Source organism: Rhamphochromis sp. 'chilingali', assembly GCF_963969265.1.
Source record: "Rhamphochromis sp. 'chilingali' genome assembly, chromosome: 7".
Taxonomy (NCBI): domain Eukaryota; kingdom Metazoa; phylum Chordata; class Actinopteri; order Cichliformes; family Cichlidae; genus Rhamphochromis; species Rhamphochromis sp. 'chilingali'.
Genome location: NC_137934.1, coordinates 19,988,803 through 20,006,136, shown reverse-complemented (window position 1 = coordinate 20,006,136; position 17,334 = coordinate 19,988,803). Strand labels below are relative to the sequence as shown.

The window sequence follows — 17,334 nt, the reverse complement described above, 5'->3', positions numbered from 1 at the left end:
GACAACCTGCCAGAATTGTTGCTCATCTTTTAATTGTATATGGAATCACTTTGATGCTTGTTCTGAAAAGCTCCAAATAAATACACGTGATTGTTACTATTGCATGTGGTATGACTAGACTTTACTTGGGGTACATGGGGAAATCTGTTTGTATTATTTATGTGTGCCATGTTCAATAAGCATATGCAAAAATGCCACGGCATAAGTGATTTCTTTTCAAAGCAAGAGTAACTAGAAGTCATATTTAGCACCACCTGTTGGCGCTATGTTTTCTGATTAAAACATGATTGGAAATGCTTTATTAGCTTACTATAACAGGATGAGTGCCATGCTTTCAAAAGGAAAGCACACTAAAGAAAGTGCCATTTACCAAAAACCTCAGCATCACCTTTCCCTTGCTGCTTAATTTTCTGTGGGGTGCTAATCAAGCGCCTGTCTCTGCTCATGAATTTAGAGGGAAACCTCAAGCATTTAAATGTGCATTTAATTGCGTTGGTTCTGGAAGCGTCGTTAAGTAAGAGCTGGGAAATACATTTCTTAATGCGACTTAGTGATGCCCGGCAAATCAAAGACCATCAAGCGAATTAATGAGGGTGAGCGGTGAGCACATTAAGAGTAGAGACGGAGCGCTTCCATAAACAAATACATATCTCTCAACTAGACAGCAGGGACAGAGGGATAATGTGGGAGACGTAATAAATAGACTTCCCTGTCTATAGGCACGGCACACTATCCATTCCAGCACAATGTTCCCCACTTTAATTGAGTAAATGCACACATGTAAACACATACACCTTTTCTTCTGCTATGTTTTTAAAAGGCCGACAGATGCTTCTTCAGCAGCAATCCTTTGCTCCTCAATAGAGCTGAAAAAGCTTCTAAAGAAGAAGAAGAAGAGCAGGCAGGAGGTGAGGGGTAGCGGCAGTGGTGGGGACGAAGCAGAGATGAAAAAGAGGAGAACCAGAAATATGAAACCTTCCTGGTTATTAAAAGCTGTCTTGCGAGGGCAGCGCTCCTGTCGTTAAGTACTCTTTCAATTATTAACGGAGCCGCCGCTTTCATCAGCTGGTTGGCGAATGCCAATACAGCCCCAACACACACTCCCACTGCTTGCTTTCTTCTCTTTTTTACTTGGCAACAGGCACACACACACACACACACACACACACACACACACACACACACACACACACACACACACACACACACACACACACACACCAGGCATTCAGCGGTAATTGTTGGAGAGCTGGTGAGAGGACAGGTCAGGCAGTGAGAATGATTACATAAAACTGGATGTTTTGAGACTGACTGAGAGCTCTGCAGCATGAACAGATGGCCACAGACAAAGAAAATAACTTTATCATCAAGAAGAAATTCAGAAATTACAGTCACTGAATTATTTTTTTTCAACCTGAGCGAGCCAGCCTCTGGGGGGAGCTGCAGGTATACACTGGTGGCCAACCAGCACTCAGGTCAGGCCCAATTTGGGGTATTTTTCTAAACTGTCAAGTGCCCGTCAAGCTTTGGCAATAAAGGAGAGGAGATAAGGAGAGAGATTTGAGATAGTTGGGATTGAGCTGTGGGCAATAAGAGGGAAGGAGGAAGCTTTTAGGGTGTTATCCAGGCTCTCTGTTTGCAGCTCCAAATGTTCCTGTGCCTCTGATGAGACGGGCTCATATGACAGATTACCAGCACAAATGCTGCTCGAGGGAAAGCTGGCACAGGGGCAGAGCCAAACACAACACCAAAAGATATACAACTGTGTTCGCTCGAGTATGGTGCGAAAGGCCGCAGAATGATTTTCACGCCTGATGAAGGAACGAACGTTATAAGGTGTTTTAGGATCTCATCTTACACATTATCAGATACTAAAAATATTTGCCAAAACATTTTGTCATAATTTTCTCAGCTAAAATTCAAGAGTGGTCTTTGCTTAAAGAAAACTAAAAGGAAAAATGATCCGTCCATAAACATCTAAACCTCTAAGCCCCGCCCGCCTACTATACAAACCTTCTGTTTGACAGGGGCAGCCAAAGAAAGGACAACATGCTTAAAGGGGACAAGAGGGGACTTGGTACAGGATTAGTCTGAGATGTATGGGATTCAAAGGCATACTAGGTCATCTTTAACCACTTGCAGTGAAACATTTCCACTACACATTTACCAACTTGTTTTTAAGGGATAATCTTTAAGGTTTCAGTTACAGACAGACAGGATTAAACACGACAGAAATGCCTTTGCGGTGTGTGCGGTATGATTATTCCTTCGGTGAGAAAAAATGGGCAGATTAGGTTTTGTTGCTCTACTGTGGGTCTATTTTGGACTCTGTTTTGAAGTGATGCCCAGTCATTTTGCCTATTGAAAGTTAGCAGAGTAGGGAACGTTGGACTGATGGTGGGGGGAACACGGCTTATCGACCATGGCCGGGTGCGTTTCTACTCTGGAGATGGGACACAGGGCACTGGGGCGTGCTGACGAACATCCCCTGGGACTCCTGTCCAATTACAGCTCAAAATGAGCCAGGAGAGCAGCGAGATTGGGCTGGGCGCACCAAGGTGATGATGGAAGGAGGGAGGGGGCTGAGAAATGGAAAGTAAGGGGGCCAAGGATATGAGTAGCACTTGAAATTAATGGGGCAGGGTGGAACAGGACTCCCAAGAGCGAGTGCAGGTCCTGCTGATGACATGAACTTCACCCTCAAGCAGCCATTAGGGGGCGAGAGGTTCCAGTAATCTCAGAATTCAGAGGCTCAGAAGGTTCCCCAGATTTGATCACTGCTTCTGGGCTAAGCTGGTGTCGCGAGTGGCCTCAACGTGAAGCAGCAGCAAGTTAACTGTGCATGACACTATTAGAGTGAGTCAGACACCTCTGAAACCATGATCGCATAACTAAACTGGGAATTTTTGGTTGCAATCCAGATTTCATTCTGGCCCACATCACATAAAAACTGACAAATTGAAAAATTTCAGCAAAGATTTTAATAGAAGCTGGCGTTCAGAGGGCTTTCATTTGAAATGTCATATTTGGACGACTCTGCTCCGAGAGCTATTAAGCAGAAATGTGTTCGTCTATAAAAGAGCTCTTCTGTGTGTGATTGCCATTTAATAGCCGGCCATACGTTCATGCTCCAGTCTTGCTTTAATGTTGCAGCGCACTGGGGACTGTCAGCGAGCGAGGGGGGAGAAGAACCCAGGGCCTTGAAACATCTCATCCAAATGACCGTCATCTTCCAAAGCACAGTGTCGAGGGGAGGAGATGAAATGCTGTCATAATGTTACTGTGGTGGAGCTCATTGCCTTCGCATTCAGTGTGCATGGCCACAAGATATGACACAGACAAGACTAATAGCAGCAGGAGAATTACAACAATAAATCTACTTTTGATTACATATTCAGTGCTGATTTGATTAACATTTAAATAACGCCCTGATTTGATTCTAATTCTAATTCACGATGCCAACATTGCTTTTCAAAGGCTTCCTCAATGGCAAAAGATATCAGCTCGTATCACTTGCAATCCAAAAATAACCCGCTATCAGTTATATCCTCTCAGTAACAAAGTGGCACAGACAAGTGCTCTCTGTTTGACACACAAAGAAAACATGACTGTCACAGAGCTGAGAGAGGGAGACGGGAGGAGGGAGAGAGAGGGAGGAAGGGAGAGGTAGAGAGGCACATTTAAAGTTTTGCCAGGAGTCAGTGGTGCTTTTAATACATACAGTCACATCAATGGCACATTAAGAAAGTGTAACCACGGCAACAGACACCGGGATTATGTTAAACAGAAGCACACAAAAGACCTAAAGATGCTTTGTTTAAAACAGTGGCAATGGTTTGAAAAGAAAAAGATGAAAACAAAAAAGTAGCAAGTGAAGATAAAAATATATATATATAAATATAGTGAAGGTTGAAAGGGCAGAATTTTCACCTCTTGATTATTTCATGAGTAGCTGTATTAATCACACTGGGAGGACATAAATATTCAATTCAATTCAATTTTTTTTAAATATAGTGCCAATTCACAACAACAGTCGCCTCAAGGCACTTTATACTGTAAGACAAAAAAAAGACACCAACATTTAAGTGAAGTACACGTGTTCTGGGGCAAAAATCGAACCTTTACAATCCCAATCCTCACATTTATTGATTAAAACTAGATATCTGGGCTTTATCAACTATTGGTTATAATTACAATCATTCAGTGAACTGACTTTCTCTACTTAAAAGTAGTATTTGGCTCATAATCATCATCCACAGGTCCTATTTTGAAGTCTTGTGATTAGTGCTCTCACAGATCACTTGGTTTCAAAAAACAAAATGTTACTGTTTCCTCATTAGCTAAATGTACAAATTTTGTAAGATAAGATAAATCATTAGCTATTGAGCATACCACATATAAGCTTCCTTTTATAAACACAGAATAAACGAGATTTACCAAACTGCGTCTGCAGACATATTAGCAAAGTGTTTACAGAGGTCAGGTTAGAAACCTTCATGACCTCTACTCATAGACTTCTTAGGCCCTTTTTAACTACAGGTTTTGCCCTCACTTTTGGGACCTAACGATGTCCATGTACTATATTATATTTTACTACATTAGGAGCAATTTATCCTTGTTAACAGCCGAGCTAACATTAGCTAAATGCTCATAATTATAGCCAAGCAATTTACTGGTGGTCTACCTGCTAACATGGACAAGTTGATAGACGTCCGATATAGCAGCTAACTACTCGAGGTGAAAGTTCCTTTTATAAAGATTTTCTATTCAGAAAACAGCTTTATTAGTTTACTATTGCCGGAAAAAATAGACTTACTTATTTTTAAGCTAACAGCATTGTAGCTACAGCAGAGCCAAGAGTGTTAGTGAGGCAAGGTGTTCGAAATTAAGAAAAAAGTTCACTACTCTTGATTCATCCCACGCCTTCACACATTAATCTATCCACAGGCTGTTAGAGGCCTAAGTAAATGTGGAAAGGTCTCATTTTTTCAGAGAGATTATATGCTGGCGATAAATATGTGTTTAAAACAAGAAAAATACTGTATGGTTGACTTTTAGATGACAAAACACATTTTATTTAATATATGTATACACAATATATCATAAAATGAAAAAAAATTCTAAAGGGAAAAGGTAACATTTCTATTTGATATGCATATCTGTTCTACACACAGACGCACACAGTATGAGGTGTAATATAATGACCAGGATGGCTCTGGGGCTCTTTCTTCAGTCATCTGACTGTGAGAATAACATTAGGCAACAGTCCACTCCAATAAAAACACGCAGTTTCTGCAGCTGCAGTAACAGTGTCTCGTTTCCTTTATCTCTCCTCCTCTTTACCATCAGCTCCCCCACCCTCACACCCCCATGACATTTCCATCTCCGTCCAATTTTTTGGTCTTCAAGAGCCAAATTCATCCAGGTCAAGCAAAACTAAGGCAGCTTGGTGCTCAGCAGCACAGTGCTTTAAAACTTGTTGCAGTGAAGTGAGTCAGTATTCTTCACTGAATAGTGCAGTGGGTGGACAACATAAAAAGAACAGAGACGTTCAGCTTCAGCCGTGTGGTTAGGTTTATTTTTAAAGCTGCACTTTGTAGCTTTGAGGTGTTTCTAATATTTGTCAAACCCTACATACAGCCAGTGAACTGAAGTTAAAGTTGTTGTAAAAATGTCTTGTTAAGGCCCATTAAATAATCAATGAGTTACCTCAGAGCCAACTGACTGCCAAAGATAACAATGTCATGTCCCCATAAGCTAGCCAATAATAGCACAGTTCCAACAGAAATCTGTCACAATGCAAAATGTTGCAATAGGAATGCTGTGTGTCCCCCCCCCCCCCCCCCCCCAACTTCCTTTTTTCAGTTAGAAATGTCTTTTGATGATTGTGAATTTCTTGAAACTCCAACAGTGAGTTTTGAAAGCCTAAAATTTCCATTCTTGAAGTCCACAGAGCAAAGGGCTCCCAAACAGTCTTACTGCACCATGAAATTCTGCGGCTTTAATGCTAAAACCACTGCCCTAATTCACAATAGACATATGTTGCAATAATATTCCAAATTAAAAATGGCATTTCTGTCTAAAGTTAGATAATTCATATCTAACATACCGTAAGTGTTTTAGTGCCACATGACACAAAAGCATTCTGCTGTGGCTGCATGGCAAAATGCTGTAAAATTGTGTGCAAAATAACGGGATTAACAACAACACTAGCAAACACTTTGATTTTAATCTGAGTCAGGTATAACACTGTTTTCATTTTCTCTTCATTTTGACCATTCGACATGAGAGCTTTGCAATTATCTCAGCAATAACAAGAACTCTTATATTAACATAAACATAAACCAATCAGCCAGAACGTTAAAATGTCTGACAAGTCTAGTGAAGAACATTAATTCCTTCACAAAAAGGTACCATTTTTCTTGGGTCCTGGTATTCAAGTGGTATTCCCCAATGGCAGTTGCCTCCCGCAGCAGGAAAGCGTACCCAGCTACTCGGAAACTGTGCTAGGAACCCAACAAATAGCCTGAGGCACTGACGTGGGATCACAGACTTTAAGGACCCAATATCTGGAGGTCTTCCCAAGGGACCCGCTCTAAAACAGAGTCAATGATAAGTCGAACTTGGAGAAAAAAGGTACGACTTGATGACAGAATAATTATAATAATAACAATTAGCAATTTCTGCTTATCCATTTGGGAAAAGGGTTTTACCTGACCTGAACATAATTTGGACGTAACTCAATAGGGATCCCAGTTAAAGTCTAAGATAGCAAGAAGGGGATGGATGTCTCGAGAATTCCAATGGCCCCCAAAATTGGAATCTAAATACTACTGGGCAAAGGTGAAAGACATTCCAGTCTTAAATTGTTGGTTGTACATGAATGTTTGTGAAGCTTATTGGGCAATTCAACGAAGATCCCTGCAGACATAGAACTGGAAACCTTGAAATGGCCTTAAATATTTGTGGAAGTATTTAAATAAAAGTTATCACTAAAACACAAAACATGAGGTAGAAATATATTTTAGTACATCCATCTGCTTTAAGCTCTTGACATCAATGGGGTCATAGTTGACCTGCCTACGGTTAGGGATGGGTTTTGTTTTATGCTAAAAAGGCAAGTTGCTTTTACATTTACCGTTTTCATTTGGATTTTCAAAACGGGCAAATATTCTATAAAAAGGGAAGAACCATTCACCAGAACCAGTCCCTACCCATAACTCTAGATGGGTTGCCAGTGACCTGGTAGGTGTTAAGAAGTTAAAGATGCAAAATTCAACCAGGTTTTCAACATGTTCAGTAGAATCTGTTAAATGGAGGGCTTCTTTCTTTTGCCCAGAGTATGGAGCAAATAGCCCCGGTGGTTACATCATATAAGATTCCTGCTATATGGACTCCACCCTGCAGTGCTGTTCCCTTTGCAACAGCATGTATGCCTGTGCATGAGATGTGTTCAATGGCATACATCGAATAAAATGTGTAAACGCCCAGTATCGTGTCTCTGCTCTGATTTACCTCCTTTATTAGAACCAAGTCCTGTGTCACCCTACCCGTGTCGGGGGTTTAAATGACAACTATGGTTCCTGTTTGGAAGCAGGAGAGGAAAACAAGTTTTTCTCTGCCTCCATCATGATTCGATGATTATTCAACAAAGCACTACTTATCTAAGGGCAAATTTGGCAGCTGGTGTGCCTTCGTAAACCTAAACAGTTTCAGTTGATAGTGATCATGACTGTGATTAAAGATGCCTGTCGAACCTCTGCAGTCAATCAAATGACTTCCTGTTCTGTTCAGACGGTTTTTATTTAATAAAAACAAAAACAAAACAAAAGCAATCCCCCTCTCCATTTCCATTTCGTTTTTTTTCCCCTCTCGAGTTTTCTCTGTTTTTAATTCTCCTCTTGCCCCCCCCCCCCCCCCCCCTCCCCTCCCCTCCCCTTTTGCAACACTCCAGGGTCACCATCTGCATGGCAACACTCGCAGCGTGACACTTCCATAACCCAGGAGGAGGAAAAGAAGCACAGAGCGTGGACCTCTCTCTTTTTCTCTCTTTTTCTATTCATAGGCCACCCGTAATTCATTAGCTCTCCCTCTCATCCTCTCTATATTTTCTCTCTGCAGTGTGACCGATGCAGGCTTCTGAAAGCTTGTTCGGATATTTTCTGGAATGAAGCTGCTGACAGTCAATTTTTTTTTTGCGCTGCTATACAGCATGTTTTAAATTTAACCTTTCTCCATACTAAACCTCATTCATAAAAGGCAGTTTTTTGTGGGGGTTTTTAATGTGGGGCAATAGAAATTTCCCTTTGGGAACACTAAAGTACACTGCATTTCACACACCATGTAAACCAATATGTAATCATTCTGCTGCGTTTATTGGTTTATCATTAACTTTTAAAGTTAATTTTTCAAAATAAATGCCAAAGTAAATTGAGAACATATCCATCTACAAGACGAATAATGATTTCCTTTACAGATAGCCTCTGGTGTTGCACAGTTTCAGTCTGACCTATTGGCGTGACCCCTGCAAAACCAAACTCGCACTATGCTCGGTCAGTTTTGTTTTTGGCCTCTGGTTATGCGTTGTCTCTATTTTTTTACTTTTTCTTTTTCTTTTGCTTTGCTTCGCTTCAAGCATCCATCAGTCACACACACAAAGAGATTATCTCCTTTTTTCCTGATTTCCACCAGGCAGAGTGCCAATGTTTTTCTTTCCTTCACTGACTCTCACCTCTCAGCCCTCCTCCCCCTATTTTCCTCCCTCCCTCCCGCTCTCCTCTTCCAGCTTAGCTTTTCTTTTTGGTTGCGAGGGAAGGCTGTTTATTTATTCAGACAAGATCTATTCCCCCCCCCCCCCCCCCCCCTCACCTCCCCCCATCCTCCAGTCTTTCTGTCTTTTTCCTTTCACTCCCTGATCACCTTCCTCTTTCCCCCCTGGTTATGTACTTGTAGAGTATCACTATGAGGGGGAGAAGGGGGGAGAAAAAAAGGGAGAGCGGGTGAAATCTGCCGTGGAGGTGGAAGAGAAATTTTTAAAAAGAGAATAAAAAAAGGAAGGATGTAAAAAGGAAAGGTGGAGGAGGGAGTGTGCTCTGTACTTCCTGTGTCTCTTAAGCCATACGGAATAAAGACAGTTGTATGTCAGTGGGGGAAACACTCATACTGGTTTAAAGCTTCTTTATGGGCCCAGCCACGGTGCACATGGCAGCAGTACCTTTGAGAATAAGACTATAACAAAGTACAGCAGTAAAATACAGCCAGAGGGAATGATTAGTGTACGTGTGCAAGAGAGAGAGAGAGAGAGAGAGAGAGAGAGTTGGCAATAGAAGGAGAGAATGAAAGAAAGACATGAAGAAAGAAAGCCATGCTCCAGGTGGTGCATTATTAAACAGATTTGTCACTTAGGGCCAGTGGTGTTAAGTGTGTGTGTGTGTGTGTGTGTGTGTGTGTGCGCGCGTGCATGTCCGAGGCAAAGAGCAGTTAAAGATATAAACATATATGGACTTAAAAAAACATGGAAATTTATCTTTTAAAAAGAAAAAAAAAAGTAAAAACGAAAAAGAAAAACGGTGGACAGACAAAAAACTAAGAAAAAGAAACGGACAGAAATGAAGAACAAAAGAAAGAAAAACAACAGCAAAAGGAAAAAACAGGAAGGAAGAAAATAAACGGCTTTGAATTTGTTCGACATTTTTGATTTACACATGCATGTTACCTCATACTCAGTGATTATATGGTGACTTTATGAACACACACACACACACACACACACACACACACACACACACACACACACACACACACACACACACACACACACACACACGACATTGATTTAAATCAATTTATCCTCAGGCCTAACTTCTTCCTGACAAAACCCAAGCCTCCTCTTTGCCAAGGCTTCACCCTAAAATTTAAGCAGTTGTGCGACTGTGCTAAAAATGCGTGTCCCCACAACATGAGTAACACAAGTACAAACACACACAGTCATGTGAGGTGTGTGTTACAGTTGCGTTTTAAATCCCTGCGGCTGCTGTTGACTAAGCTGATCTTTGTTGCAGGGGGGAAAAAAGAAAAAGAAGCAGCTACTGCATATGCCGTGACAGGCAACAACACTTGTTTTAGTCAAAAATAACATTAAAGAGACAGACAATGTCCTCTGTGTGTGTGTGTGTGTGTGTGTGTGTGTGTGTGTGTGTGTGTGTGTGTGTGTGTGTGTGTGTAAGCCTGCGGTAGGTAATCTTACTTTTGGAAGAAATCAAACAAAACGAATGCTGAAGCCGACAACTGCAAAGGACAGGACGGGAACAGAGAGTCCGTGCAAACACACACACACACACACACACACACACACACACACACACACACACACACACACACACACACACACACACACACACACACTGTAGCCTGTGAGCACGCTGTTCAAAAGGCTGCAAATGATGCAGGGTTGCAACTGAAATATAAACTTCTAAAAGGCCAAAAAAAAGTGCTCAGGTTTTTGACTTTGATGGCAGGAGGAGGCGCGGGAACGACTCCCGAACACTTTGATATGCAGCACATTGTACAATTTGTGCATTTTATCCCTCCGTCTCCTCTGATACTCATATACACAGAAACTGTACTTTAACAACAAATGCGCTGAAACTTCACATTCGCACACATTTATCCTCTTAACATTTCAGGATTTTACTGCCGAACCTAAAGAGATCTATTATTACTTCTAGTATAACTAACAGCTAAATCTATAGAATTTGTAATATAATACTCTCTGCAAATCAATTAAACCATCGCTGTCAAATAAATTCTAAATAGAGAAAAACAGTATTTATCACTGATGGGTAGCACAGTATCTTAATATATTATACTTAAGGAGCAGTGAGATCTGCGCTAATGCAAATCCCATATTGTGAAAAGCTGTATGTTTAAAATATCCCTTCATATCAGAGATGGAAAAGAATTACTGATATCCAACTCTTTATAAAATGCAGTCTTCTCCATAACAAACACCTGCCCTGGAGGAGTCTTGCCTCCTCGTTCCATTGTTATTCCCTCCTCTCTTTCCTAATTCCTAGTCTCTCCTGCTCCTCTGTAGCTTTTCTAGTCCTCTTCTCTCCCTCTGTCATCTTCCCTCTGTCTCTTTTGTGTTTTGTGACGCACTCTTTTTGCTCAGCTATATAATTATCTCTTGCTGATTCCAGGGGCTGGTTCGGAGAAACTCAGCCCTCCCTTTCATTCTCCTTCAGCCCGCCCCGTACGCCTCCGTCACTCAGACGCTGAGTGCTGTATTGTTCTTCTCCGCTACAAAGGCTTGACAGACAAGTGGATTCTGAGTCTGCCCCGCATCCCACCGACCCTCCCGTCTGCTGCCATCACTTTCATTTAAACTTGTCACTTTTCCTTGTATCAGTGTGATGGTTGGAGTGCATCGTTAGGCACGCGCACACACACGAATTAGAAAAAAGTCTAGACAGCAGTATTTAATGAGCAAACACACGGTGCATTTTAAACAAATGGTGACTAAACTTTTTTTTTCTTTTTTTTAAATTTGCCCTCTCTCATTAATATCACTCGTCCCGCATCTGACTTCCATCCCTCCTTCAAATCGAACAAGCCTCAGCGCCACCTGAGGAGCTGCAGTGCTCGCCGGAACCTTTCGAGGTCTTTCCTCTGAGCTGATCTTTGTCAGAAGCCGAGGCGAACGCCTTGAAGACAGCTTGTTAGGATTCCACATGAGCGAATCCGTGTCATTATTCAACATGCATCAAATGCAACCGTAAACACTGGGGTTTGGGGAGCAAATCGGAGCAGAAGCTTCCCTCGTCTCAATGGAAAAATTTCAAAGACGATTAAATAAGCCAACAAACGCAGCGATGGAAAGATAGGGAGGGAGATGGCTGGAAGGAGTTCAGCCCGATTTTGTATTTTGATTCAGATTCCAACATCAGCAAATTAGCTGTGTATGACTCTCACGATGAAGTGATGCCTGCCTCAATGAGCATAATGACTTCGGTGTCCCGTGACAAGCTTTTCTCCACCACAAAAAAGGATGAAATTCTGAGGTAAACGCTGGAAAACTTGCTTGAATTTAAAAGATAAAGGTACGTCCTATCTGCTGCTGGAAATATCAGAGGGCGCCTTTCCCCAGAAAAAACAGTTTTCGCTCTAACCCTTCAGTTAAAACCAGTGTAATCCTGAACGTAGGAAAGGTCCAACGTCCAGATAAAGCAGCAATACACACTCTCTCATGCCGCAGTCACACACACTATCAGAGGGGATTTAAAGATTCAAGCAGTGGTCTTGGTAATTAGGCGGATGGATTTGCGCCTCTCCTCGCAGTCTGGCGGGATATAAAGCGACACATAATGCAAGCGGACAAACTCTTTAAGTGGATTAATTAAAACCAACACTGCGGGGTCAAAGGTCAAGCCCCCTTTCTCTGTCAACCTCCCGTACTCTCGCCTTCCAGCCTCCCTCGGAGCGCACTCGGACTGCGGGACCTGCATACGGATTTAAATGAGTGGATGAAAAAGGTCCCCGATGAGACGGAGCAGTGAAGGAATGATGGTGGAGTTTTCTGGGTTTATTTTCGGTTTGAGGCTTTAACATGAAGCCTCGTTTTCATATTTGTGCTGAATACACATACTCGCTTTGCAACTTAACCCCTAGTTTGGCTGATTTATCTTTAACTTCCCGTCTCTGAATATGCGGCAATTTTTCATCCGCGTGGTAATAGAATAAAAACCTGAGCTCCCACTTTCCCCTCCCTAATTGAATACAGAGCACACCTCATCTTTGACATGCGTGTGCGTGTGTGTGTGTGTGGTAGCTGGATGCAATCAGATGGAATTAATATGCATGCTGTTTCTCATTATGGAATAACTCAACTACACTTCAGATATGTGACGTGCACTGTGAGAGGCATGGGCTGATTTTCCAACCTCCATCCGTGATTCTCGAGCAGGAACAGAACTGTGTGACTGAATTCAGAGGAGCAGACACGCCCTGCTGATGATCGCACGCGTGAACACACATTTGTCACTTGCATTAACTTCATATTGCATTTAAACTAAAATCAGACTCGGCAGCAGCCGCATTAATCAGCCAATTCTGCTAATATGCATATGATGCTGCCTAATTGTGTTTCAGCAGTGAGATCTTTCTCATGTGTTTGGCTAGTTTGCTGTAACAAAATCTTTGAAACGACATTTATTGTTTTGGTTTTTGTTATTTGGCTTCTTAAATATTAACCGAGGATCGCTCAGTCGTCACTCAGACAGAAATTGGGGTTTTAGCCTTGTGCTAAATTTTTAGGAAATGATATCCAAGTAAGCGCTCCTTATCACTTCCCTTTGTTTGAAGCAAAACACACACGTGCCGTCTTCACACTGCTGTGGTTACGGTATGAAGCGTGCGTGTCTGAGCGTGACGGAGGTGAGTCTCATTAGGGAGAAAACAGCGGCGAGAACGCTGCCGAGGTGCTTCATTATGGTAGACGATTGAGAAGTGCTTGTTTGTGTGTGTGTGTGTGTGTGTGTGTGTGTGTGTGTGTGTGTGTGTGTGTGTGCGTGCGTGAAGGACTGGCGGATGTAACTGTGCGTGTGTGTATGACTGTGACCCTGAGAGAGTGTGAGCGTCGGGCCCGGCGATAAGCTGGTCTTTATTAAGATGCATCGTCTTTGGAGAGAGGGACAGCTGCTCTTGCCTCTAATCTGGAAGAACAAAGGTTTAATAAAGAGAGAAGACAAGAGCCAGAGGGGAGGTAAATACTCCCGTCTCTTCTTGCTGTCCTTCCTTACACCATTTCCCTCTGCCTGCCTTTTCCTTGTTTCTCTTATACCGACTGATCCAACGCCAGCTAAACTAAACTGGTGCAGAGATTACTGTGCACAAGTTCGCCCATTTGAATCCCAAAACTTTCACCTTCTCGCTGACCTTTGGCTTCCCACCTGTTGAGCCAAAATGGCCGCTATGAGGCCAATATGCCGGTGGCTAAAACAAGCTAAAAGCGTCTTTTTTTTTATGCTGCCACGAGAAGTGTCCCAGTTAAGCAAACAGTCTGAAAGGAGAGGAAGAGCGTGTCCATAGAGAAAGTGTCTGCTGTGGCTATTTCTGAGCAAGTATGAGTCTGTGCGCCAGGTCAACTGCATGCCCTATTTCTCAGCCTGAATGGTCATCACCGCCTGTTTGGAAATGACATCACTTGCCCCCCCCTCCCAGTCCGTCAGCAGTTCACCGAAATATGCCTGCTCTACATTGCTCCGCTCATTTTCTATTTTGGATTTGTGGATTATGGTGGTGGGATGGAAGAGGTGGTGCGGGTGAGGGGATAAAAAAAAGATAAAAGAGAGGAGAGGCAGCATTAAAAGAATAATTTGAGGGTCCTGAGGGTTCTGTCTCCTCTCCTAGTCTCTAAAATAGAATCTGTGATAGTCCCGGCTGCTACCACCGACTCTGTCGAGGGAATAATGACTTATTTATCAAATGGCTGAAATATTCAGGGACAAGGCCTTTTAAATTTCAGCATTTAAATTCATAGGCTTTTTCTGCTGAGATGCTTAATGACAGTGAATGTATTCAGTGTGATTTGCAGGTCCGAGACAGAGCCTAGTGTCCTGCCTATGAGCCTAATAGGTGTTTGACAGAAAAGGGGAGAGAGGGTTGCGTTTAAGGGCAAGGGAAGCCAAGAGAAGTTTAACCTTTGACCTCACGTGAGGCTCAAGTGTGTATCGTGGACCGCCTTCCGTGCCAAGAAGTAAACGGGCTGTGTTGCTGAAAACATGTTTTGCAGCAGTAGAGATAAAATTTAATGTTGTCTAAAGCGCGCTGGAGCAGGCAGGCAATCAGCCATGAGTAAATGTTTCAAGATAAATTCCTAGAGGGGTATACTATTTTTTCTGGCAAAGCGCGAGACTCCTCAGCGTTCGGAGGGACCACATCAGCAAGGGGGGGGCGGGGGCAAGGGAGGGGTGATAAATGGGTGTTATTCTTACTTCTAGGATGAAATGGAGGAAAGTTTGGGGATGACGGCTGGTGATGAAGCGCCGCGCGGGGCAGCAGCGGAGGTTAATGAGATGTACGTGGACACACGGCAGCTCGTACGCATCAGCCTCATGACAGAGCGCAGCAGAGGAGGAAGAGGAGCTCAGAAAGTGGCAAGAGCTCCGTATTCGCGGCACATTAAAGCCAAACGGCGCAAAGCGTGCGTAATTACGCACCGCAGCGCCACTGCCATGGTGAGAAGGCGGCGACCTCCCGCCTGCGCTGCGTCCCACCCTCATTCTCTCCAGAAAAAAAGAAAGAAAGAAAAGCAAAGAAAGACACACACCGCACTCCTGTCTCCGTTTCCCCTCTCTGCTAGCGGACTGTCGAGGCTGTGGAGAAACTGGCCGGGCGCTTACCTTAACACGTTCCAGCTTTTCAGAGGGTCCAGGTCTGAAATTATAGAAACCATGGTCGACTGGCTGGGCAGCACCGGGAGAGGGAGGGGGTGCGGCTGAAAAAGATCGAAAGAAAAAGCGGCGCTAAGGCTGTAAACTCCGTCAGCGAATGACAGCGATTGCTCGGATGCAACCCGTCCTGGTTGTTCAGTGGGTGATGAGCGCTGTCACAGCTCTCTCTCTCTTCTCGCTCTCTCCCTCTCTCTCTCTCTCTCTCTCTCGCTCTCTCTCTCCGCCCCCTCCTGTACAAAGCCTGCGCTCTGCAGACGCGTCTCCCGAGCTTCCTCGGGTTCCTCTCTCGCAGACAGGCGGGCTTCTGCTGGAAATGCTGGAGATGTACAGCAGAGGAGGGTAAATCCTACCTGAGAAACTCATTTATTCATTTTCATCTTCAAACAGTACACAAGGACAAGCTGGAGTTTATACACCTCATTTTCACTGTCAAGTGTTCTCACTGAAAACTACTTTTTGGTGTTAAACCTCTGAGGATGGATTTTATATCGATGGGAACGACGTGTTCAATTTTACTTGCTTGAGTTTTTATGAGGCAAATATGAGAGAAATAACCTGCTGTTTTCACTGAGAACCAGTTAGATCATCAAAAGAAAAGAAAGAAGCAAAGAAAACACTTTATGCAAGAATAACATATCACAGTTTAACATGTCTGGATATTCCTGCTATAACTGCACGGGACACTTATCAAACCTGAAATTATAGAAAGGCCATTAAATTAACTATATTTGCCAATTTTTACTTGATCATTTTTAATGTTAGAGAGATAAAGAAACAACGTGTGGTTTGATGCATTATCCATAGAGAATTGTTGGGTGAAATGTTGCAATGAAGTATTCGACACAAGCCTGCAAAGCATGGCTGCGATGATCTCTGCACACTCCTGTGAGCACTGACTTCCTGTCTGACACCACCACATCCTGTTGATAACTGTTTTTTCTCTTTTTTTCGCTACCCCTCCCCTCCACTTGACATGGCAGCAGATGCGTCATCTATGGCAAAGACTGACAAGGCAATGGCCAAGTCCCACCTCTTCTGGGCTCCTATCTGTTTGCTCATTGGGGGGAAGAGAGAAAAAAAACAGATGAGATCTGAAGGGACAAAAAAAAGAAGAAGACGAAGAGACAGAAGTGTTTCAGATAATGGTCTGGGACAACAGAACAGAGTGAGACTGAAAGTCTGCAAAAACTACTGTAGCTCCTGCACAAGCTGTTTGTTTTCTTCAGGTTCATGATATTTGTCACACAACAGTCACTTTGACAGGAAACTGCCACCATTTAATTTTAGATTGTTTAAAAAAACCTTTGAATGAGACATTTCTTTCAGTTTAATCAGCTTTTTAAAAAACCCTTTTAGTTGTCCAACAAGACTGTTTAAACCTTCTGTAATCAGATGGGATCCATCATCTAAAGTTGAAGCCCCTTCACCCCCCAAGTTCCTAAAATTGAGGTCGTAAGGTTTCCCGTCGTAATAATGAACTAGGAGGTAATTTCCAGAGCACAAATACTAATTTACATGCAAGCAAACAAGGAATTGAAGGTTGGAGTCGAGTACATTGTAGGTAAGACATAACAGTAATGCAATGCTACAGCCCGGTGCTCTCAGCATCAGCAGCCATACTGCACTGGCTTTAAATAGACTCAATTGGACATCTGCTTCACAGAGGAAGGAGAGGAGGAGGATGGCGAGAGCTGACAGCATCGCGCTCCTCTTCCTCTGTCTCTATTTCTGTCGCGTGCTCATATAGAAACTGATGCTCGCACACAGCAGACACAGCATAGTTCTCCATTTCTGCATGGAAATCACGTCGGCAAGCACCATATTTACCAGAGTGGCCGTTGGTGTCGTTGTCAATGCCTGCATAACATTGACTGTTGAATTT

General features: G+C 43.0%; 1 protein-coding gene across 8 annotated transcripts in view; it reads right to left on the bottom strand.

The window, feature by feature from the left end:
- celf2 (cugbp, Elav-like family member 2) overlaps positions 1-15,756 on the bottom strand; it is a 247,032-nt gene extending 231,276 nt beyond the window's left edge. For 2 of the 8 annotated variants that reach the window (XM_080888014.1, XM_080888011.1), the window contains exon 1: positions 15,402-15,687. In XM_080888014.1, coding sequence (XP_080744140.1) covers positions 15,402-15,454 — 53 coding nt within the window. In that variant the 5' untranslated portion in view covers positions 15,455-15,687. Of the gene's footprint in view, positions 1-15,401 lie in introns of all 8 variants that reach the window. The other 6 variants (XM_080888019.1, XM_080888016.1, XM_080888010.1 and 3 more) reach the window with 6 other exon arrangements.
- Between the last annotated feature and the right edge of the window lie 1,578 nt (positions 15,757-17,334).